This window comes from Lontra canadensis, unplaced genomic scaffold (assembly GCF_010015895.1).
Source record: "Lontra canadensis isolate GAN:19392208 unplaced genomic scaffold, GSC_riverotter_1.0 scaffold194, whole genome shotgun sequence".
Classification (NCBI taxonomy): domain Eukaryota; kingdom Metazoa; phylum Chordata; class Mammalia; order Carnivora; family Mustelidae; genus Lontra; species Lontra canadensis.
The window spans coordinates 188392-213133 of record NW_022631188.1 but is presented as its reverse complement, the minus strand read 5'-3'; the positions used below and the strand labels follow the sequence as shown (position 1 = coordinate 213133).

At 45.8% G+C, this 24742-nt stretch overlaps 1 protein-coding gene and 1 long non-coding RNA gene across 2 annotated transcripts; both read right to left on the bottom strand.

Annotated features, from left to right (window-relative positions):
- Window positions 1–537: 537 nt before the first annotated feature.
- On the bottom strand, window positions 538–13747 carry LOC116861274. The gene is made up of 3 exons (XR_004381457.1): window positions 13653–13747; window positions 8292–8353; window positions 538–648 (listed from the first exon to the last, which is right to left on the bottom strand). It is a non-coding gene; the product is annotated as an uncharacterized LOC116861274 (long non-coding RNA).
- Window positions 13748–14193: 446 nt separating this feature from the next.
- ZSCAN9 (zinc finger and SCAN domain containing 9) lies at window positions 14194–20190 on the bottom strand. The gene is made up of 3 exons (XM_032847822.1): window positions 19713–20190; window positions 19434–19578; window positions 14194–15002 (listed from the first exon to the last, which is right to left on the bottom strand). The coding sequence occupies exons 1-3, from the start codon at window positions 20130–20132 to the stop codon at window positions 14386–14388; spliced, it is 1182 nt and encodes a 393-aa protein (XP_032703713.1). The 5' UTR covers window positions 20133–20190; the 3' UTR covers window positions 14194–14385.
- Between the last annotated feature and the right edge of the window lie 4552 nt (window positions 20191–24742).

The window sequence follows — 24742 nt, the reverse complement described above, 5'->3', positions numbered from 1 at the left end:
GACAGCTACACACCTGGCAACCAAGAAGAAAACCACATTGAAGCGTGTAAAAGAGTTGAAACACAATTTCCCAATAAAGCCCACCCCTGGCACAGCTGGAACAGAACTCAAACCTGGAGCTTCTCCCTGTGGAGCAATGTGTTCAAACCCACATCAGGTATACCAACTTTTAAGACACAAACTTGAGAGACAGCTCCCTGAAACATATGCCTGAAAACCAACGGGACCTGTGTCCCAAGACCCACAAGACTGAAGTGATCTGAGAAGCCGCTCTTACAGGGCTCAGAGGCAGCTGATAGCACTTAGATTGAAGGTGAAGGAGGCTGACCTTCTATTAAAACATTGGCCCGAGGAGCAAATCTAACTGAATATATATGTAGGAGCCTGCTGGAACATTCCAAAGAGTAAATTGGCAGGTATCATCTTTGCAGTCTCTCTTTACCATGCTCCAGAGCACCAGCATATCTCAGAAACGAGCTTTTACGTACCTCTGGTGTTCCATTTTTGTGGCTGTCAACCCGGGGATGCCTCTGGATCATCTGGCTCTGGAGGCCAGGGGAACTTACATTCCTGGTCTCATGGGACTGTAATATTTGGTGTCACCCCCAAAAGGAGCTCATACCCAGTCTGGTGCCCCAGTTTTTGTGACTGCAAGAGAAGAAGGGAACAGAGAGGAACTGCAAAAACAGCCAGACAACAATTTCGATAAGCAGTTACCTATCAATAATTACCTTAAATATAAATGGACTTAATTCTCCAATAAAAGAGTGGCTGAATGGATAAAAAGACAAGACCTATCTATATGCTGCCTACAAAAGAGTCATTATAGATATGAGGACACACAAGACTGAAAGTAAGGGATAGAAAAGATACTCCATGCAAATGGAAACCAAAAGAAAGCTGGAGTAGCTATACTTTAATCAGATGAAATTGACTTTAAAACAAAGACTAATAAGAGACAAAGAAGGGCATGACATAATGATAAAGGGGTCACTCCAACAAGAAGATATAACATTTGTAAATATTTATGCACCCAACTTAGGAGCACTTAAGTAATATAAAGCAAATATTAAACAAATAAAAGGAGAACTAACCAGAAACCAATATTGCACTATATGTTAACCAAAATTTAAATAAATTTTTAAAAAAGGAATAAAAAGAGAAATAGACAGCAATACAACCGTAGTAGGGCCTTCCATTGATGGATAGATTATCCAGACAGAAAATAAGGAAACATTGGCCTTACATGATATATGAGACCAGATAGACAACAGATATTTATAGAACATTCCAGCCTAAGGCAACAGAATACACATTTTCCTCAGGAGTACATGGAACATTTCCCAAGATACATCATATGTTATGTTACAAAACAAGTCTTTTTTTTTTAATTAAAAATTAAATTAGCCAACGCATAGTACATCTTTAGTTTTTTTTTAAAGATTTTATCTATTTGACAGAGAGAGATCACAAGTAGGCAGAGAGGCAGGCAGAGAGAGAGGAGGGAAACCAGCTCCCTGCTGAGTAGAGAGCCTGATGTCGGCCTTGATCCCAACACCCTGGGATCATGACCTGAGCCGAAGGCAGATGGCTTTAACCCACTGAGCCACGCAGGTGCCATCTTTAGTTCAATGATTCATTATTTGTGTATAACACCCAGTGCTCATCATATCATGTCACAAAACAAGTCTTAATAAATTCAAAATTACTGAATCATGTGAGTGTCTTCTAACCACACTGGTATGAAATTAATTACACAAAGAAAACTTAAAAATTCACAAATATGTGGAGATTAAATAACATGCTACTGAACAACTAATAGGCCAAAGGAGATATCAAAAAAATACCTTGAGACAAATGAAAATGGGAATGTAATATACCATATGGGATGCAGCAAAAGCAGTTGTAAGAAGTTCATAGTGATAAATGTCTATCTTGAAAAAGAAGAAGTCTCAATCTACACATTAAGAAACTAGAAAAAGAAGAACAAATGAAGGCCAAAGTTAGCAGAAGGAAGAAAATGAGATTATGGCAGAAATAAATGAAATAGAGACTAAAAAGAAAAGATTAATGAAACTAAAAACTGGTTCTTTGAAAGGAAAAAATTAACAAACCTCTAGCTAGAATCACCAAGAAAAAAAGAGGACTTGAATAAAAAATCAGAAAGGAAAGAGATGATAGAACTGATACCACAGAAATACCAGAGATCATAAGAGACTACAATGAACAATTATAGGCCAATAGCTTGGACAACCTAGAAGAAATAGGTAAATTCCTAGAAACATACAACCTACCAAGACTGAATCATGATGAAATAGAAAGTCTGAACAAAACAGTTAACTAGGAAGGAGATTTAATCAATAAGCAAAATGTCCAAACAGCAACAAAAAAGTCCCAAGACTAGACAGCTTCACTAGAGAATTCTACCAAATATTCAAAGAATATTGATCTTTTTCAAATTTTTATAAAAAAGAGAAGAGGAAGGAATTTCACACTCCTTTTATGAGGCCATCATTACCCTGGTATCAAAATCAGACAAGGATGACACAAGAAAAGAAAATTACAGGCCAATAGTCCTATTGAATATAGAGGCAAAAATCCTCAAAATATTAGCAACACTCAACAATACAGTAAAATAATCATACACATGATCAAGTGGCATTTATTACAGGGATGCCAGGATGGTTCGACTTCCGCAAATCAGTCAATGTGATACACCACATTCACAAAATGAAGGAGAAAGATTGTATATCATCTCAATCGATGAAGAAAAAGCATTTGACAAAATTTAACATCATTTATGATAAAAACTCTCAACAAGGTGGGTATAGAAGGAATATAACATAATGAAGGCCATATATGACAAGCCCACAGCTAACATCAAAAGTGAAAAGCTGAAAACTTTCCCTCTAAGATCAGGAACAGACAGCTGCCCACTCACCACTTTTATTCAACAAAGTATTGAAAGTTCTAGCCAGAGCAATTAGGCAAGAAAAAGAAATAAAAAGGTACCCAAATTGGAAAGGAAGAAGTGAAACTGTCATATTTGCAGATGACATGATATTATATGTAGAAAATGTGGAATTCCTGGGTGGCTCAGTTAGTTAAGCATCTGCCTTTGACTCAGGTCATGATCCCAGGGTCCTGGGACCAAGTCCTGCATTGGGCTCCTCGCTTGGCAGGGAGCCTGCTTCTCCTCCTGCCTGCTGCTCCCCCTGCTTGTGCTATCTCTTAGACAAATAAATAAATAAAATCTTTTGAAAAGAATATTCTAGACACATACACAGTTTGAGCCACTAAATAAATTCCGTAAAGTTATAGGATACAACATCAATACACAAAAATTTGTTGTTCCTATATACTAATAATGAATTATCAGAGAAAATAAGAAAATAATCCCACTTACAATTACACCAAAAAGATTTACATGCCCAGAAATAAATTTAACTAAGGAGGTAACAGATCCATATATTGAAAATTATAAGAACATTAATGAAAGAAAAGGAAGACAAATAAATGGAAAGACAGTCAATGTTCATGAACTGGAAGGATTAATATTGTTAAAATGTCCATACTACCTGAAGCAATCTACAGATTCAATGAAATTCCTATTAAAATTCCAAAGATTTGGGAAGCTTTTGCCTTGGATGGGAAATGCAATCATGGATTCAGCATGCCATGGTGGCACATTCGCCCTTTGCTCTTTCCCTCAGGATCAGTGCCTAATGTTTGTCCTTTCAAATATAGGGTTTTTTTAATCTGAAAGAATTCTCCTTATTTAGATAAAAAAATGTAATTCTAATGGCATTTTTCACAGAAATAGAACAAACAATTTAAAAAAATTTGTATGGAACCATAAAAGACCCTGAGTAGCCAAAGCAGTTTTAAAATTAAGAACAAAGCTGGAGTTATCATGTTCCCTGATTTCGAACTATATTACACAATTATTATAATTAAGAGTATGGCATTGGCATAACAACAGGCACATAGATGAATGAAACAATATAGACAGCCCAGAAATAAGCCTACCCATATATGGTCAATTAATTTATGACAAAGGAGCCAAGAATATACAATGGGAAAAGGACAGTCTCTTAGATAAATGGTGTTGGGAAAATTGGACAGTCACATGCAAAATAATGAATCTGGACCACTATCTTTTGCCACCTACAAAAGTCAACTCAAAATGGACTAGACTTGAATGTAGGACCTGAAACAAAACTCCTAAAAGAAAACATAGGCAGTAAGCTCTTTGGTGTAGGTCTTGGCAGTGATTTTTTGAATCTGACACCAAAAACAAAAGCCAAAGTAAACAAGTGGATTTGCATCAAACTAAAAAGCTGCACACCAAAGGAAACCATTAACAAAATGAAAAGGCAACCTATGGAATGGGAAGATATATTTGCAAATCACATTATCTGATAAATGTCTAATATCTGAAATACATAAAGAATTCATACTACTCGATAGCAAAACAAAACAAACAAAACGAACAATCCAACTACTAAAAAATGGGCAAAAGATCCAAATAGACATTTTTCCAAAGGAGACTTACAGATGGCCAACAGACACATGAAAAGATGCTCACATTATTAATTATCAGGGAAATGCAAATCAAAACCATAACAGGATATCCCCTCACACCTGTTAGAATGGATATTATCAAAAAAGACACAAGATATAACAAATGTTGGCAAGGATGTGGAGAAAAGGGAATCCTCGTGCACAGTGTGTGGGAATGTAAATTTGGTGCAGCCACGGAAACAGTATGGAGGTTCCTCAAAAAATTAAAATGGAACTACCCTATGATGCAACAATTCCACTTCTATTTATCAAAACAACCACCACCAACAAAACAAACAACAAACAAAAACAAAAACAAAACACTACTCAAAAAGATATATGCACTTCACATTCACCGCAGCATTATTTACGATAGCAAGATATGGAAACAAGCTAAGTGTTCATGGATGGATAAGAAGGTAAGAAATTATGGTGTAAATATACATACTGGGATACGGTAAGAGCATGGTTTAGAACGGCTCTCTCCCCAGGCCCTTTGCTTAGGAACCTGTCTCTGTAAGTATCACATCCAGCAGTTAGGCATCATTAATCGGTGGATGATTTCTCTACTGTTTTCAACAATACCTTATGCCATACAATATTCAAGTATGATACAATTAAATTTAAATCCCTCTGCAAGGATAGTTTTGGGGGGCAATATGTAGAGGTTTCTTTCTGACCCCAGGAAGACTCTTCTTGTCTTTTTCCCTGGCTCTCCTTGGTAAACTAGCCAGCCCAAGATTTGTTACTCAGCTTTCACGGAGTCATTAGCTTCCTTTAAATTGCCTGCACTGTTTCAGAGTAACTTTAGGCTTGATCTTTCCCATAATCTGTTCCAGGTATAGCCAGTTCCATTGGGGAGAGCCTCAAAGCACTCTGCTCTTAGACCACCCCTTCACCAGGGCGAAATATGGGTCACTGCTCCAGAGCTGAGGACAGGGACAGTTACCTACTTCTCTCAGTGACACTTCCGCATTATGATTACGGTTCTGGGCCGAGCAGTAGCCTCTAGTCTTCCCAGCACAGAACCTCTGACCTATGAGTGAGCTTGGGTGAGGGCTTTTGGGGCTCAGTTTTCTTAGCTGGCCATCTCCGAAGTGGAGCCTCTGCCCTGTGAGCAGGGGCTGGGTGCAGGGAGGAGCTCTTGACTTCCTGGTCATTCTTGCCCGGAATTTAGTCTCTGAAAAAGAGAGCTTTGGAGGGATTTAAAAAATGTTGGTGCCTTGTGCCTTTTGGGGGGTACCTTAGGCTTTGCTTGAGCCTGGGGAACTGGGAGCCCCATCTTGTTGGACATACCCACCCAGACTGGAGCTTCCCTCATGCTGATTCAGTGTGGATGCGGATAGGACAGGAAGTAGCTCATGGCACAAGTGCTACAGATTGTGTTCGTACCAAAATTTAGTAGATTTTCTTGAACAAATGTTTCCTTATTTGCTGTTTGCTCTTAAGACAATTTCCAGAGCTTGTAAGTGGTAGTGTTCACCAGTTATGACTGTTTCACTCTGAGTGGGTCCAAGGAGCTCCTCATGCTGCCAATTCAGAAGTTATTTTTAAGATTTAATTTTTAATTATTCATTCCTAGCTTAATAATGGGTATTAAATGTTCATCAGTCATAGTCCATCCTTCCTGTGCTATGTGCTAAGTGCTATGGAACTTTTGGGCGAGTATTTATGTGAGATTTTTGAATTAATATTTATAAGTAAATTTGATGGTTAGTTTTTTCTATGCTAGTTTTGACAGGTCTTAATATTGATGTAATATTTACTTTATAAAAGAACTTGGCTTAAATGTATACAGTGATGTATGTCAATTATTTCTCAACAAAACTAGGGGGGAAAACCCTACTTGGAATAATTTCCTTTTTTCTCTATGCTCCAGAAAAGTTTTTATAGGTTTTACTGTGAAATTCAATGAACCTGGTGCTGTCTTAGGACTAGAACTTTGACAATTTTTCTGTTTCTTCTCCATCTGTAGCAGAGATTTCTCACTGTCCACCCAACATCCATTTTCCTTTTCCTCTTCAGAGCTATAATCCTGATTCTAACTGGAATACAGGACAATGTTTTGCAGCCTCCCAAGCAGCTCGCCGTGGCCTTGAGACTACGTTCCAGTCAATGGGGCACATGTGGAAGTGCTGTGGGGCTCTCAGCAAAGGGCCTACAGGAAGTTGGCTCAGCTAGTACTAGAATTCTTTCATTCTGCTTTTCTTACCCCTTTACTCTTATACTGTAGATGTGACTGCTGGAGATCTAGCAGCCTCACTGGATCTTAAGTTGATCTTGAGAAATGTCAGCAGACACCACAGCGGTTTAACAGAAACGTATAAGACTATAGCCCTGGAAACAAAGTGTGTGTGTGTGTGTGTGTGTGTGTATCTCCCTATATGACACAATGGAACTGCCATATCTGTCCCTATACTTCTTTTATAAAAAAGAAAAATGAAGTTTTATTTAAGCCACTATTACTTGGACTGTTTTATCATAGTTAATCAAACCTGATTCTAAGAAATATGTAGTCTCTTTAAATTTTCTGAGCTTTCTGAAGTTAATTTTAGTAATTTGTAATTTTACAGAAAATCATATGTTAGCATGGCCAACTGGTACAAGTAAATAATAAAGTATAACAAATGAAAATTTAACAGCTGAGCTCCAAAGAAAGAACAGGAAATTCCCTAGCACCAGAAGTGAGGAGGGAACCTGCAGGTATTGTGCAAGGTTGTGAAATGGCACTAAAGAAACCTTCAGAGATCCTGTGCCTAGACACAGGCCACCAGTAAGGCGGTGTACTGAGCTAGCTATTTCTCTTTCTTAAAGATCTTATATTTATTTGAGAGAGAGAGAAAGCAGGAGTGGTGGGGAAGGGCAGAGAGAGGGAGAAGCAGACTCCCTGCTGAGCAGGAAGCCCAATGTGGGAGTCGATCCCAAGACCCCAGGATCATGACCTGATCCGAAAGCAGACGCTTACCGACTGAGCCAAGGTGTCCCCACCTATTTCTGTGTAACATACTACTTCAAAACTCAGTGGCTTGAAATGATATTTATTATCTTTCACAATTCCCGTAGCTCAGGAACTCAGGAATACAGAAAGTAGGTAATTCTAGCCTAGGGTCTTCCACGAGGTTCCAGTCAAGGCTCAGCCCAGGCTGCTGTTGTCCTGGACCAGGGCCGGAGGACCTCCTTCCAACAGGGTTCGCTAGCATGGCCGGCCTGTGGGAGGCCTCAGTTCTTTCGGGGGCTGCCCCCCCCGGGGCTCACTGAGTGCGATGGCATGGCAGCTCGCTTCTCTCCGGGAACGACCTGTGAGGCAGCTGGACGCCCCGTTCTTCCATGATCTACGATCTAGCCTCGTGTGTCACACCCCACTCCCAGTCTGGCTGGGAGAAGTGACAGCTCACACGGTGTCAGATTCCCGGTTCTGCGTGTGAGGAGCGTGCAAGTTACCAGTCTGTCCCCAACACCGAGAAATCAGTAACTCTTCTGCATGCAGGAGAGAGGGGAGGACATGGCAAACAGCGGACCCACGACTGGAGAGACCGATGAATCCAGGGAGGGAAGGTGTGGGAAGCAGACGCTCAAGAGTAGTGACTGTGCACCACCAAGCGAGGGCAGGAAAGCCCGAACACGAATGGAGGCATAGCCGGAGGCTCCGTGTGGGCAAGTCTGAGAGTTTAAAAAAACTCCAGGGAGCTCCAGTCACAGGGCGGCCCCCTCAATACTGTGAGTTTTACCTCTAGGAGCTTGACCAGGTTTCCACAGGAAACAGCAGAGAAAAACGCCCTTGTGCTTCCAGCTGGAGGAGAGGAAAGGGAACCATTTTTAGCTATGCCAGAGCATCCTGTTCTTTTTAATAGAGACTGCTTTCAGGGGAGACTAGGTAACCCAAGCCTAACCTGCTGATCAGATTAGGCCATCAGATCCTCCCTGACCTGGGGGAAGACAAATCCCCAATTCGGCCCGCTCTAGCCTTCCTTGTGAGAGAAGGGAATCATGGGTCACAGCCACCACGTCCCACTGAAGACAAGAGGACACTAAGGAACACTTGTGAAGTTCAGTCCAGACACAAAGGTTCACTGAGAGCAAAATTCAACTGAGTAAATTTTAAAGATCTTACTGGCTTTATTCAGCAATTCCTGAATCAGGCAGCACCCCGTATATCAGAGGGAGAGGAGCCATGCAAACCGGAATATTAAATGCAGAGGGTCTGGGGACAAGGAAGCTACTCTGGGCAGAAAATGCGGGTTGGTCATTCCCGGGACATGTTCCTGTAGCGGCGACAGGCACCTACCAGGCACATTCCCTAACTAGCCCTGACCAGCTGATTCCTGATCAACTGGTTTACTTATGATTCCAGTTCGAGGAGAGCCAAAATGGTATTTAAGTTACATCTCAGTCTGATGATTTGAGGCTTAGCATAGGTGACTGCATCTGGGGCCAGCTGTCTTATCGTTTTTGTTTTTTTAAAGATTTTATTTATTTATTTGAGAGAGAAAGCACAAGCAGGGGGAGGAGCAGGTAGAGGGAGATGCAGATTCTCTGCTGTGTAGGGAGACCCACACGGGGCTTAATCCCAGGACCCTGAAATCATGACCAGAGCCTAAGGGAGATGCTTAAACAACTGAGCCACCCAGGCATCCCTGTCTTGTTTTTAGTAAGAGAATAGTTTTGGGGCACCTGGGTGGCTCAGTTGGTTAAGTGGCCGACTCTTGATTCGGCTCAGGTCATGCTCTCAGGGTTATGGAACTGAGCTCCAACTTAGGCTCTGTGCTGGCTGTAGAGTCTGCTTGGGATTCTCTCTGCCCCTCCCCCCAACTCTCCCCCACCCTGCCTATGCACGTGCTAAGACAAATAAATAAATTAGTTAATAATAATAATATAAAATAATAATAGACCGCTTCCCACACCTTGCCACCACATTGCTAAAGGTTATTTTAAAGCACTTCCTTCTACTTAGTACATCGTGTCTGGCTCTCAAGAAAAAAAAGACAAGACATAACAAAAGGTAAAAAACACAATTTGAAAACATGGCACAAGCATCAGAATGACACATGGAAGGAATGCTGAAATTATCAGACCATGAATTTAAAATAACTGTGAAAAATATGCTCAGGGCTCTAACAGAGAAAGCAGACAGTGTGCAAGAAGGTGCACTGGCAATGTCAGCAGACAGATGGAAATCTTAGGAAAGAACCAAAAAAGCAGCACTAGACATGAAAAGCGCTGTAATAAAACTGAAGAGTGCCTTTAATAGGCTCCATAGAAAACTGGGCACAGATGAGGAAGGAATCTCTGAACGAGAGGATAAATTCAGCTGACACTCAAGGAGAATGGAATTAGACTCTGCATTAGGAAGGCAGGAATGTAAGGGAATTTGTAGATATATGTTAAAACCACAACAAATGGGGCACCTGGGTGGCTCAGTTTGTAAAGCCTCTGCCTTTGGCTCACGGCTCAGATCATGATCTTGGGGTCCTGGGATCAAGCCCCCATCAGGCTCCCTGCTCCATGGGGGTTCTGCTTCTCCCTCTCCCTCTGTCTCTCCCCTCCCCTTGCTCATTCTCTCTCTCTCTCAAATAAATAAATAAACAAAATCATAAAAAAAAAAAAAAGAACAACCCCATAGTGACACTTCCAAGCCCTAGAACACAGGGCACTTCCACAGATAAACAAAATAATCTGTCTTGAGAATGAGCAGTGGCAGAAAATAACGGACCACAGGAGTAAGCATTTACCCTGGAAAAAGTCTGCAGAAATGAGCAGCAGAGTTGGCTCACTAAGAGCTTCAGATACATAATGATCTGAAGGAAATGGTAAGATGCATTTAGAACATTTAACTATTTTTTAGACCCCTAGAAGCCATAAATGGAAAAATAGGATATAAAGTGAGAAAAGTAGACTGATTTGAAAAAATCAAATAAAACATCAGGAGATGAAATATATAGGCATTGAGACGAAAATCTACGTGAAATAAACAACATACTAAATATGGTTCATGGAGAATAAGTAAACTGTAAGGCTGATCTGAAGACATAGATCAGAGAGAGATGACAATCAGCAAAACACAATGGGAGTAAGAGACCCGGCCGACAGCGTGAGAGAGCCCAATCCCCACGAGTAACAGGAGAGCCAAGAGAACTCTGGGGGAGAGGCTGACTGAGAATTGCAGGAATTGATGGAAGACCTAAATCTCAAGTTGGAAGAAGCACTTCAAAGTGTCGAAAGAACAGTACTGTCAGTGCTCCAAGCAGACAGTTCAGGAGGGCTCTTTCACTGCAAATACATGGAAACCAACACTCAAGGGAGAGAGTAAATGAAAACATGTTCACACAAAGCCCAAGGGAACTCGCCATTGCCAAATCTTCAAGAAAGCCTCAGTGAGTAAAACCAATGCGTTAGAACACATAATGTGAAAATCTAATTAGTCACTGATTATAAAAACCCAGTAATAATAATTGTAATGACAAGGTCAACTTGAGGTCAAGTGTAACTAACATACTAGTCAACAGTTGCAGCTCCTGGGAGGCATTCAGGTTTTGTGCAATATCACACAGAAGGGCACACACAGAGATTAGTTTCATAACCTCATAAATCAGGTGGGCATACTGAAATTTTATGTGTCACCACTAAAAAGAAAGACCAAAAATATATAATTTTCAAACATGTAAATGGGAGAAAGAGAAGAAAATATAAATTAACCAACATAAAACAGAACAGAGAAAAAATTAAAGAAAGATCATGGAAAAAGGAAAGGCAAAATTGGGTGGTAGCAATAAACTGATAATCATAATAAACACAACTGGATTAAATTGATGAGTTAAAAGACAATATTAAACATAAGAAATTTTATAAAGAGTTGGGGCACCTGGGTGGCTCAGTTGTTAAGCATCTGCTTTCAACTCAGGTCATGATCCAGGGTCCTGGTATCAGGCCCTGCATCAGGTTCCCGGCTCCCTGCTCAGTGGGGAGCCTGCTTTTGCCTCTCCCACTCCCCCTGCTTATGTTCCCTCTCTTGCTGTGTCTCTCTCTGCCAAATAAATAAATAAAATCTTTTTTTAAAAAAGGAAATTTTATAAAGTCATTAAAATCAATTAAAAATTCTAGTTCTTAGGAATGCAAATCTGTGCAATAAAAGTATATAAATTGCAAAGCAAGAAATTATAAAATCAGGATTCAAGATAATGTCCTTTAACTGGGATATTTGGGTGACAAAGATGAGGGATGCTGAGTGACTGGCCATACAGGTGTTTTTCAAGATCTTTTGTTTGTGTTAATAATGACACATTAATGAGTGCTAGGTACTGAATTAACTACCTAACTACCTATCAAATTAATAAAAGCATGGTATTAATGGATCAATGATGAGTGTATGTGAAGAATCATACCAAGGATTATAACCCAATTCTGAACAAAATTTCAGATTTTATTATTTCCAAAAAGGAAATAATTTTATTTAAAAATAGAGGATGGGGGATGCCTGGGTGGCTCAGTTGGTTAAGCGGCTACCTTCAACTCAGGTCATGATCCCAGGGACCTGGGATTGAGTCCCGCATCTGGCTCCTTGCTCAGCGAGGAGTCTGCTTCTCTCTCTGCCTCTGCCTGCCACTCTGCCTGCTCGTGCTCTCTCTCTCTGACAAATAAATAAACAAAATCTTAAAAAAATAAAAAAATAGAAGTAGAGGATGGGAAAGAAACACTAGGCTAATATTCTCTAAAAGAAATTTTTCATGATAAAGAATTCTTACAAATGAGGAGGGAATATTCTTTTTTGTTGAGGAGGGAATATTCTTAATGTTATGAGAATATTTATCAGAAACACAAAGAAAATATTATTTTTTGCCAAATCATTAGATACATCCATTCAAAATTAGGAATAAGATAAGGATGACTAATAGTATGACTCCTGTTCCACACTGTGCTGGAGACACTGGCTCGTGCATCACAATTAGAGAAAACAGCAAACGAAGATATAAAACTCCTTATTCACAGTAACAGGATTATATAGATATACAGGTATGTGTAGTTCTCAGGCAGAGCTAAGAAACGTGATGTGTTGAGAGCAGCCACTGGAGGCGGTGGGGCTGTGTTATGGACTGAATATTTGTGTGCCCCCTCTTACAGACATACGTTAAAATTAACTCCACAATGTGATGGTATTTGGACATGGGGACTTTGGGAGGTAATTAGGGTCAGATGAGGTCATAAGGGTGCGATTAGTGCCCTTTTAAGAAGCTTGCTCTCTTTGTCTGTCTGCCTCTCTCTGTCTCTGAGCCTCAGTTTGTCTGTCCGTCTCTCTCTCTCCCCCTCCCTCCCCCAGGCACACAAGAGAGGTGCTGTGAGCACAAAGGAAGGTGCAGTCACCTAAGCCTGAGCTGGTGCCCTGAAGCATACCTCCGAGTCTCCAGGACTGTGGATACCTGGCTGCCATGTGAGCCTCCTGCCTGGCCAGCACCAGCCCACCAGGTCCCCGGGGGCAGGGGGATGGGTCTTCAGTGTGTGTTGGGGAGACGCTGGGAGGGGAGAACTCCTACACCAATTTGGTAAAAAGACTGTTGCAGGGCAAATTTATGTTACATGTGAACTAAATGCTCAGTTCAGCGAATTCTACTCAGGACACATCTTCATTTTTTAATATTAACTTACTTTTTTCTCTCTTGCTCTGATGCAAGTATTAATTTATTTCTAAAGCCCACATGACAGCAGTGTATAATATACTTTTTTTTTTTAATGGAGGTAAAAGAAAAAGTCCCACAAGCATTTTAACTTAGGCAGTCTCTCACTGCTGTCCAACCCTCCTTTTGCCTTGTTATAGATCACATTCAAATTTAGTAATAATGTCACCTCTTGGAGTACGATGAGAGCTGTCCGTGCTCCTGCGCCCTGCCCCACGCCCAGCCAGCGCTCCCCTCCCCTGGCCACCAGGAGTGACGACTTCCTGGGCCACCACTCAGTAGAGAAAGGAGGAAAAGGAGAGGCGGACTCGGTTCAAGAAGGGGTGTTGGGAACCTGGGTGGCTCAATCGGTTAAGCAGCTGCCTTGGGCTCAGGTCAAATAAAACATTTTAGAAAATAAATAAATAAATAAAGCACAAGCACCTTATGTGGCTGGTGACCCAACTCCGCGGGCGGCCTTGGACTCGGGACACAGACGGCCTGCAAGGCGCGGACGTGAGGGGCAAGCAGAGGGCCTGTCGGGTGACCGCGCTCCGCGGACACAGCCGGGCGACCCTGGGAAGCCGGGCGGCACCGTAAACGCCGGGGAGTGAAGCCCGAGGCAGGCTCTAGCGGAACACGCGGGTGCGGCATGGAGAGCGCATGGAAACTCGGTCTTCCGTGAGCTCCCACGGTTCCAAGACAGAAGTCCAGGCGCCAAGGCGAGTCCCCGCGTCTCCCTCGCCGGCCCGCGGGACGAGGACGGTGCCGCTTCCCCGCGGGCGGCGCTCCCGGAACCGGAAGCAACGGCGACCCGCGCGGGCGGAGACAGGCCGCGCAGGTGACGGGGACGCCGCGGGCCGGTTTACGGTAGCCCATCAGCAGGGCTCTGTGCGCTCGCCAGGAGCTCCGACCCACACAGACCCTCAGGCCTGCGGCCCGGCCGCGCGACTTAGCACGCGCCCGGGAAGGTGCGGCCGCGCTCTCGAAGCCGGGACCTATGGGGCGGTGCGGGCAGGGCGGCCCGGGAGCGGGTGAAGGAGCCCGAGGGAAAGCAGCAGCTCCAGACACCGCACCTCCCTCTTCGGGTGTGCGCAGCCCGCAGGCCAGTACTTGCTGGAAACGCAGCGGCACGCGAACGTGGCCCGCGATCGGGAAGGCCCGCCGCCAGCGACGACTAGACCCGCGCGGCCGCCGCGTGCGTCTTGTGATGGCGGCTGAGGTTGCAGCGGCGGTTGAAGCTCTTCCCGCACTGGGTGCACCGGTGAGGCCGCTCGCCCGTGTGGCTCCTCTGGTGCTCGATGAGGAACGAGCGCCGACCGTAGCTCTTCCCGCACTGGCCGCACTGATGGGGCCTCTCTGCCCTGTGGGTCCGCTGGTGCTGGATGAGACCCGCGCTCTGGCTGAAGGCCTTGCCGCACTCCGAGCAGCGGTACCGCTTCTGTACGTTGTGGATCCCTCGGTGGTTGAAGAGACCCGAGCTCCGACTGAAGGTCTTCCCACACTCCTTACACTCGTACGGCCTCTCCCCGGTGTGGATCCTCCGATGGCGCACAAGGCCTGCGCTCTGGGCAAAGCTCTTCCCACACGCGTCACACTTGTGCCGTCGCTCCTCTTGGAGGCCGCCCCAGCGCCCCGCTTCCCAACCCGCAGGGTCACCGGGTTCTCCATGTTGGGGATCCCGGGGGGATTCCTCCAAAGTCTGTCCGTAAAATATTTCCCCATGGGACGCCACTGTCTTAGGACAGTCTTTTCTCAACACCAGCTCTCTGTCCTCAGCCTTGGTCATTGCATCTGAAAAAGAGGAGACCAGGCAAATGTCATTTGTTTCCTGAGTCTATGGGACGGTCACTGTGTGCACAAAAGGACAGGTGGCTCCGAACCTTACGTGGCCCCACATCGCAGAGCAGAGAGGAGGTTAGAAACAGCAGGGCTGGGGTGCCTGGATGGTTCAGTCCTAAGTGTCTGCCTTGGGCTCAGGTTGTGATCCCTGGGGTCTTGATTTCAAACCCTGCATTGGGCTCCCTACTCCACAGGAAGCCTGCTTCTCCCTCTTCCACTCCCCCCTGCTTGTGTTCCCTCTCTTGCTGTCTCTCTGTCTCTATCAAATAAATAAATAAAGTCTTAAAAAACAGCAGGGTCAGTGTAGTAACACCTTCCTCCAGGTAACAAGAAGTCTGGCCTCCTTGGCAAAATGTGGCTCAGTCCAGCCTTACTTGGCCTGGGCCTGGAGAGAATTCTTTCTACCTCTTCATGGGGAGGGGTAGGTCAAGACCAGGGTGGCTTCACTTAGTTCTCCCTAGAACTCCCTCACCATGGGGCACCTGGTGGCTCAGTGGGCTCAGGTCATGATCTGGGGTCCTGGGATAGAGCCCTGGATCAGACTCCGGGCTCAGCATGGAGTCTGCTTGAGATTCTCTCTGTCCCTCTACCCCTACCCCCATTCCCACACACTCTCTCTAAAAAACAGGTAAATAAATCTTAAAAAAAAAAAAAAGCCCTCCCCCCTTTTGAAGCAGGGAGCCTCACAGTGACCAAGGGAAGTCACCCCTGTACTTATGCATTCCTTTATGGGACAAGTATTCAATCCCACCATTCCAGGGGTGTCAGGAGTACTTGACAAGCGTGAAATCAGCACCACCCCAGGTGTGTTCCCCACACAGGGCCTTTGCTGGCTCTGCTCAGATGACAGCAAGTCTCCCTCCCTCGTTCCTTCAAGTTTTCACTCAGCTCTCACTTCCTTACTTCTCCCTACTACTGCAATCAGCTCGCCACCCACCGCATTCACAGTCTCCCTCCCCTGCTTCCATTCTGCCTCGTGCCACAGATTGCTACCCTCTAACACCCTGCATCACCTCCCTGTTTGTCTCCGCCTTGCCATAATCTAATCTCCATGATAGCAGAATCTTTCTGTTTTGTTCCTTGAATCATGGGTGGCACAGGCAGTTTTCAATAAATATTTGTTGAACGAATAAAAGAAAGCATTAAACCAATCCTACTACTATGGCCTCAAATGATGGCCCAGGGACAGGCACCTGCAGCAAACACTCCCAACAGAACCGGCCCCTACTGGATATCATCCAGCCAACCCCAGCAGACCTGGACAGTTTGGAGACAGATAGACCCAAACTGTCCAAACACCCTGGAACAGCCCTGAGGTATCCTCGGGATGTCTTGGGCTCTGCAGGTAGGACTGTTGGGGGGAGCCGTCAGGAAGACATGACTGCCAAGTGACCCGTGAGCTGGACCCCGACCACTGGAAGCTCCTCACCCTCTCCTCTGTCCTGGAATGTGAGTTCCACCTCACTGCCCCACTCCCAGAAGACATCCCAAGGCCACTGACAGTGACAAGAGGACAACACCATCTGGATAGTACACAAGACTGAAGCCAGATAAGGACTCTGCCGAAACTTTTAGGATGGGTGTGGAGAGCTACTCATACTGCTGTTACCCACAAGAGCCTCCCGTGTAAGCCTCCTTTGCTTATTAAAACCACCACCTGCCGCTGTCTTTGGTCTCTCCCTGGCCCCCACAGGAGGGGGCTGGTTTCAGCTCACTCCTGGGAAGCTCTCAAGGAGCCTGTGCACCAACAGATTTCTTCCTTCCAAACCAGAGAGCCAAGATCAGCCTCCAGCCCTCCTCTTTTTACCAAAACATCCAGCTCTTTCTCCCACATCTGACTACTGTCCCTCACACACCCGAACAGGAGCCTCTGCGGACTCCTCTGTTGCTAGACCGTGTTTTCCTGCTCCTTTTGGCTGGGGGATGACAACAGGTCTGGAAAACAGAAATGCATCTGCAGAGAAGTAACGGCCACGAGTGGGATCAGTACCGCCCTTCTGACTTCACACTTACATTTGAAACGTACAAGAGAACTGCGTAGAATATAAAAACAAAGACACTTCTCACCTTCTATTACCATTTACACAGTCTCCGGTGACTCATAAAGCACTGTCACAACTGTTTTCAAACTAACACACCACAAAACCCCCTGAGGTTATTACCCCACCTCCTGAAAGAAGTGAATAACAAATAAAAGGTAAACACATAGCATGACAGACTCTGCATGTATGCAGAGAAAGTCTGGAAAATACACAGCAATTTGACAAGAGTGGTTAGTCCTGGGGAATAAAATTTGGAGAACTTTCATGTTCTACTATATAAACTGCTATATTATTTGGATTTTTTTACCATCAGCAGTTCTAAAAGGAACTCAAATTCAGTGATACAAAGTAACCTTACATGTTGCTTAGTTAAAAAAAAATGAAGAGCTGGAACTTGGATTCAGTCCTTTTGATCTCAAACACTGTGTGGCTTTGCAAAACTGGCTTTTCCTGAAGACACAGATGTGCAATGATAGTCCTGTAAGATAACTCTGATTTGTAGATGCCCTCAGGACACTCTCCTGTGGCCAAAGGAAATGCTTAATGGATAACTGGATGGAGGGAGGAGTGATGAACAGACAGGAGGAAGGACTTGCTCAGATGGGCTTCCTGAAGGAAGGGGCTCCCAGTAAGGTTCTAGATGCTGTTCAGAAGGCTGAAGAAAGGAAAAGATGGCTGGAAAATAAAAAGCACAAGTTCACAGGAAGATGAGGAAGAAACAAAAGAACAGACTACAAAGATGTTCATGAAAGAGGAAAATGAAACCAAAGGATTTTTTTTAAAGACATATTTATTTTATATATAGAGAGAGGGCACAAGTGTGGGAAGGGTCAGAGGGAAAAGGAGAGAAAATCTCCAGCAGACTCCCCATGGAGCATGGAGCCCTGAGATCATGACCTGAGCAGAAATAAAGAATGGACACTTAACGGACTGAGCCACCCAGGCACCCAGAAACCAAAGGACTTTCAATCAGATGAGTTCAGAGGAGCCAGAGGAAGGTCTGCTGAGTAACAGAAGTCACTCAAAAATATCTTTTTAATATAAGTCAAGAGATGTGTTCCAAATGGCAGAAATCTGGGATAACCATATGACCGCCAGGGCAGATGGAATAAACAGGCAGGAGGCAGCGCAGCAAGGGAAGCACGGCTTTGCTCCACACGGGGATGGCGAGAAAACAGGACCAGAAGGCACACTGCACACGGACCGCTGGACAGCCAAGCCTCAGTAAGAGGTGACGATGTCCGGCGTGAGAAATCAGATGGAAGCTGCGGTGGGGACGGCCAAGACGGGAAGGCAGCTGGCTTGGCCCCATGTGCCCAGGACGGCACCTACCACGACGTGCTGGGCCAGGGAGCGGCAGAGGCTGGTTCCACTGGACTCCCGCATCCAGTTGGCCAGCCACGGAGCGTGCTTATGGCGTTCCCCTGCAGCACCAGCCAGACTGGCAAGGGCGGCCGAGGGCCGGCCTGCCCAGAGCCTTCCGTCGGCTGGTCGCGTTCAGTGCTACAACCCCCTTCTGTGGTTTGCACTTGCTTGACAGTTGTGTCAGCTTTCTTCTGCCCAGTCATGTGATGAAGCCCTGACTGTATTTAGAACTAGGGGCTTTTACGAAAATAATTCAGGTAATTCAGGGCCCTAATCCAACAGCATTGATGTCCTTAAAAGGGAAAGAAACACCAGAGCTTTCTCTCCCTCCTGCTCTTTCCCTCTCTCACTCCTTCACTTCTCCCCTCCCCCACCCCAAGAGACACATGCCCAGAGAAAGGCACCTGTGAAACAAAACAAGAAGGTGGCCGTCACCAAGCCAGGAAGACAGGTCTCACCAACAGCCTGCCCTGCAGGCACCGTGATCTTGGACATCAGCCTCCAGAACTGTGAGAAGATAAATGTCTGCCATGTAAGCCCCTAGGTATGTGCTAGTCTATTACGAGTGCCCGAGCAGACCAAGGCGATGCTATGATCAACCCCACTCTGGAGATGAGGGAACTGAGAGCAAATGGTTAAGTGACCTGCCCACGTACAAGCAGCTTCCAGAGGGAAAGCCAGGATCTGATCCTGTCTATACAGCGATTCTCTAAAGCTTCTCCCCACAGTGATTCCTGCAGGCCTCCCTGAGCTGCCATGTGCCAGGAGACCAGAGAGCCTCCAGGATGGGACTGGGCAGGGGAGCCTGAGCGTGAGGTAAGGGGACACAGTGAGCACACTGTGCACCAGAAACATGGAGTGTTGCTTTACCTGGCAAAGGGACTTCTGATCACCTGGCTCCTTGGGTCTGGGCTTTTTATTTGTTTTTGCTTGGTGGTGGGGGGCTGCTCAGCACCAGTAAAATCCTGTCCCTCACCTGTCTCTCCAACAGCGTGGGGCTGCTGAGCAGTGTCACAGGTGAGCTGGGACTCCTGAGGCCGGGACTGGAGGCTCAGTGGAGTCGGCGCCCCCACAGGCACTTCTTCGGAGAGGACTTCTTGCCCCTGTGTGTGGGCTACGACCTGGGAACAAAGACATGAGATTTGACTTCCTGGAAAGTACCAGGAAGCAGGGTTAGAGTTAGTCAAGGAGATACAAAACAACAGATTCAAGGGTCATGCACATATACTTTTTCCTGGCCGATCTCCCTTCCTACCTCATGTTGTGGCTCATCGAGCTCTCTCTCCAGATCCTCCAGCAAAACCACAGCCTCTTCCCCACTCTCTGGGCTATGCTCCCGCACCCAGGCCTGCAGCTCCTCGGGCAGGATGGTCAGGAACTGCTCCAGCACCAGCAGCTCCACGATCTGCTCCTTTGTGCTCACATGTGGCCTCAACCACTGGCGGCAGAGTTCCTGGAGTCGGGTGAGGGCCTCCCTGGGTCCAGGGGTCTCCTGGTAGCACAGCTGTCGAAAGCGCCTTCGGAAAATTTCCCTCCCCAGAAGATTACTAGGTTTCAGCCTGGACTCCTGTGTTCGGACACGACTTTCCATCTCCACTTTCACTGTCAGAAGTTCTTCCCAAACTTCAGGAGCTTGCCCATCCAAGGGGAAAACCTCCTTCGAGTCTGTATTCATCTTGTCCTTGAAGAATTTAAAAAGCACCCTCCAGCTGGAGCTGTTTTAGAAACACCTTTGAAGTAAAAACCACCGTTTACATAGAAATATGGCAATAACTAATGATGGGCCCTGATTATACAAGCAACCGTCACAGGTCCCAGGGCTCTTCACTGAAAGTAAAGTCACTTGGGGACCAAAGGATGGGAAGAATGGGGAATATAAGAGCGTAATGTGCAAAAAGCATGCGCTTTCAAGTCACTCAGAACTGGGTTTTATTCTGGCTCTAACATTTACTAATTGTGTGATCTTCAGCCAATTTCTTATCTTCTTTCAATCCCAGTCTCTCAAAGTGAAGAAACAGCAACGGAGAATGCTCATGGAGAAATCAGGGGCCAAACAGTTCACTCGGAATGGTTAAAAAGCTCACTCCTTATGTAAAAGTGAAATTAGACAAAGTTTTCTTGTCTTTGATCAATGAATGAACTTATATTCATGGGACTCATGCTTTCAATAGCAGACCTCGGTTAATGCTCACATGACCCTCTGAAGTTTTTTTAACAACCGCTGTTTCAGGAGATAGAAAAGGGAGGTCAGGGGAAGTTAAGTACGTTGCCTAAGGTCAAGTTCTTTGTGAGGACAGTCCTCAGAATCCACAGAAGCCCAGGTAGTGCCTGCGACCCAGGAAGCCTGTGGGTCTGCACAATGTCAGCAAGGGCAGCCCCGAAGCTGAATTCCCGCTGGACAGGCGCTGTGGTGGACACGCGGGGAGTGGGCCCTGGGCACGGAGGTGGGAACAGGACAGGGAGCCCAGGAGCACGCATCTCCAACAGGCTCCCCGTGAGTGCGCGCGCGCGCCAGGGCTCCAGGATCCTGGAGCTAAGGGACAGGGAATGGGCACCTGGGGACAGGGGTGGGTGACAGGAAGGACAGGGAGTCCCGCAGCACGCATCTCCAACAGGCTCCCTGTGAGTGCGCGCGCGCCAGGGCTCCAGGATCCTGCACCCAAAAGCCAGTCCGCTCACAGCCGCTTAACCCGCTCTCAGAACCAAAAGCTGAGGGACTGAACGTTCTACCCTGTGCTTACCCTCCCGGTCCCCGAGGCTGTCAGACTCCAGGCGTCTCCTGCCCAGTCAGACCTGCGGCCGCTACTCCAGAGGGCGACCCTGCAGCCCCGCGGTCCTCCCAGACCCTGCCCGCGCGACGTCCCCAAGCCGGGACGACGCGCCCTTTGCGGGGAAGGCTTCCCTTCCACGGCCCTCTCCCCGCCACGCCCGCACGCCCAGGGCTCCCAGCGCCGACTCACGAGAACCGAACATGGCCAGGAAGCGAGAGCCCCGCGAGGCGTCGGCGGGAGCGCGCCAGCCCGAACAATGCGCCGCAGCGAGGAGGCCGCCCGCCGCTCGGGGCGCTCGGGGCAGGAGCACTTCCGGGCCGCTCTAGGATCCCGCGTCTCGTCTTCCGCCTCCCGCGGCGGAGCACGTGGTTGGAATTTCGCGCCCGGGAAACGGAAGGAACGCCTGCAGCCGAGGCCATTAACTTGAAAATGCTTTTTTTTTTTTTTTTTTTTTTTTAACAAGAATACATTACCTGTGATTTTTTTTTTTTTAATCTCAAGCAGTGCCAAAATTAATAAAGCAAAAGGTGAAATCCCATCCTGTCCCTCCTTCGTCCCACCTCCCTGAGGTGGCCCCTGTCACGGTTAGCTGGGGGTTCGCGCGTGTAATTCCATCTCTCTCTCATACAGCTAGATAGACAGGCATGAAGCTATTTTACATTTAGTTTTTTCTCCACTTACTTTACCGTTTTCCGCTCACGTACCTTAGACATCTTTATTGCTCATGTATGTCTAACTCCTTTGGTAGCTGCGTAATAGTACATCAAGCACATGTACTGCGATTTATTTGTGTAGGCCCTAGATATCGGTAGACCTTCATCCTTCCTCCCTTCCTTCCTTCTTTCCTTCCTTCCTTTTGCTTTCCTTCTTTGCTTTGTTCCCCCTTTCCTTCCTTCATTTTTTTGATAGAGAAGTCTCTTGCATTTTTAGCAGGAATACAAAATCGGTCCCAAGCCAACTAAATTAACCTTACTGATACAAAAGACCATAATTATTAGTAGTAAGTCATCCATCAATTTTATCATGCCAACCAGAATGATGGTTTTGCACAAACTATGTTTTGTTTCTAACAACCTTATTATTTTATCACAGCAGTTGGAAAGTTGGAAAGTCTTGCATGTTAATGTAAATTTGATGCAGTGTTTTAAACTCACAAACCATAGCTTTGTAAATTTCTGTGGTTGTTTCCCTCAAACTAGCCATCTGAGGGCACTAAATAAGGTCATTTCATTTTTTATTTTAACTTATTCTAAATATCCAATAAGTGCATAATCATCAAGAGTACCAGCATGGAGAAAATAAGCTGGAAATCTTGATCACTTTCTTCAACACACTCCCAAAGCCCTCAGTACAAACTTTCCCAAAGCATATAATGTATATATAAAGTATATAATGACTGTAAATTTTTAGCTTTTCTTTAACTGGAATACCGTTCAAATATGGTTTTTCTCTTGCATTTTGGATGCCCACCTGTGACAAGTAAACCGTTTCTGTTTACATGAAACTGTCAGATGAGTCACTGACAGTTGATTAGGCTCTCTAACTGGATCCTGTGTGTTCATTAAGTAGGTCAAGTATAGCGCCCAGGCAGCCTCCACCCTGGAATCAAGTGCATAATGCATTGGATTTCCCTGTAGTTAAACAGCTCTGAGAAACACTGGCTCCCACTTGTCTGTTTGGAGGGAAATTCCCCTATAGCAGTACCCTGATGACTGTCCTGGGACAAAACGGATTATTTTTTACTTAGAATTGGGAATCTCTGCTGAAAATACTTAAAACACCACTCAGCTCAGACAACAAGAAATGCTGATTACAAGACTAAAAAGATTGAGTGTTACCTGAATCTGGGAACAGGTATATTGGGATATTGACTCTTCTGTGGGTTATGTCATAAGCTTTAAAAATATGACGGAGGAGGAGGTCATCGAGGGGAGGAGAAGGAGGAGAAGAAAAGGGAGGAGAAGGATATTAAGGGTAAGAATTAGAGAATTGTTAACAAAAAGATTGAGGGAACTAGCTGGTATGTAGATAGACCCAAGTCTAAAAACACGTGTGTGCCATATGAATCTTCACTAACCCCAGTCGGTTTCAGTACATAAGTGGACAAGTTGATCTGCCCTGTGGATGTCACCAACCAATTCTAAACCCTAGGTATGATGTAATATATCCAGTGGGAACAGCAGTTACCTGGTGGCAAACTGATTACAGTGAACCCTCTCAATGATGGAGAGAACAAAATATTCCTTCAAAGTAATAGACACTTGTTTTGGATTTGATTGGCTTTCCATGCCTACCATGCTATCAGTATTGACTGGATGAAAGTCCCACTCACACCGGCCCTAACTTAGCTGGGCATTAAAATGAAATGTCCACCCCTCCACCCCAATCTGTACTTTCAACTGGGTTCTTGAAAGAATCCTTCTTTCCTGTCCTTTAGTGATACCTTGGGCAGATCCCATAGCTTTCTCGTCAATTTTAAGTATTAAAGATCCCAATCAGTTTATTTTTAATTTGAAAATTTATTATCTATTGGATAAGTTATATGGACACAGATTCCCTCTGATTTTTCTCTTCTGTTGAGTTCAACAATGATATTGTAGTTGCATAGGAAAATGTCCTTATTTTTCAGAGTACTGAAGTATTCAACGGTATTACCTGTAATGTCTACAATTTACCTCAAAATACTTAAGCAGAGGGAGAAAAGCAAATATGGCAAAATGAACAATTATTAATGTAGGTAAGGACATGGTGTTCATTATATGTTCCTTATATAAACATAAACCTTTGGGAATAACTGGGTTTTTGAATTCAAATTCTCTTAAGACTATAACGAATTTCAGTCCACTTCAAGATTTGCCCCAGATGACAAGTGTGTTGGGATGCCACACCCCAAGCCGCTTCTCCTTTACCCATATGGGCAGCCACGTACCCAGCCCCAGAGCCAGAGTCACCACGCTGTCCAGTCCGGTGGTGGTCTGGGCCTCCAGAGGGACCATGCCCATAGGTAAATGGGGCAGTGTCTCGGCAGTGGGCGCAGCGCGGGGGGGGGGGGGTGACATTGACGAGAGCAGTGACAATCCTGCCCTCACCCCCTCCCTGGCCAATGCCCCAGCGCGAGCGCGCGAACACACACACACACACACACACACGCACACGCACACACACACAGCCGGGGGCTTTCTGCGCCCCAGCGAACAGCCTCTATATCACTGGGGACAAAGCCCATCTCAAGAGTGTGCAGCAGTGGGAACTGGTACCCATGAAGGTCCTGGAGGCGCGGCAGGTGAAGACCAGCTTCAAAACGCTGCTGAAGGCTCGGTCGCGGCTGCCCTGCCGCGGAGCCGGCCCCGCCTCCTGTCCGCACTCGCCGCAGGACTGAGGGGCTGATGAGACCCACAGGCCGCCGCCGGTGTCGGTGCTGGCGGCGCGGCTCCTGGACTCAGGCTCCCCGGTCCTGGTGAGCCTGGGGGACGGCTGGGACGTCAGCACCCAGCTCTTGTCGGAACCCCTCCAC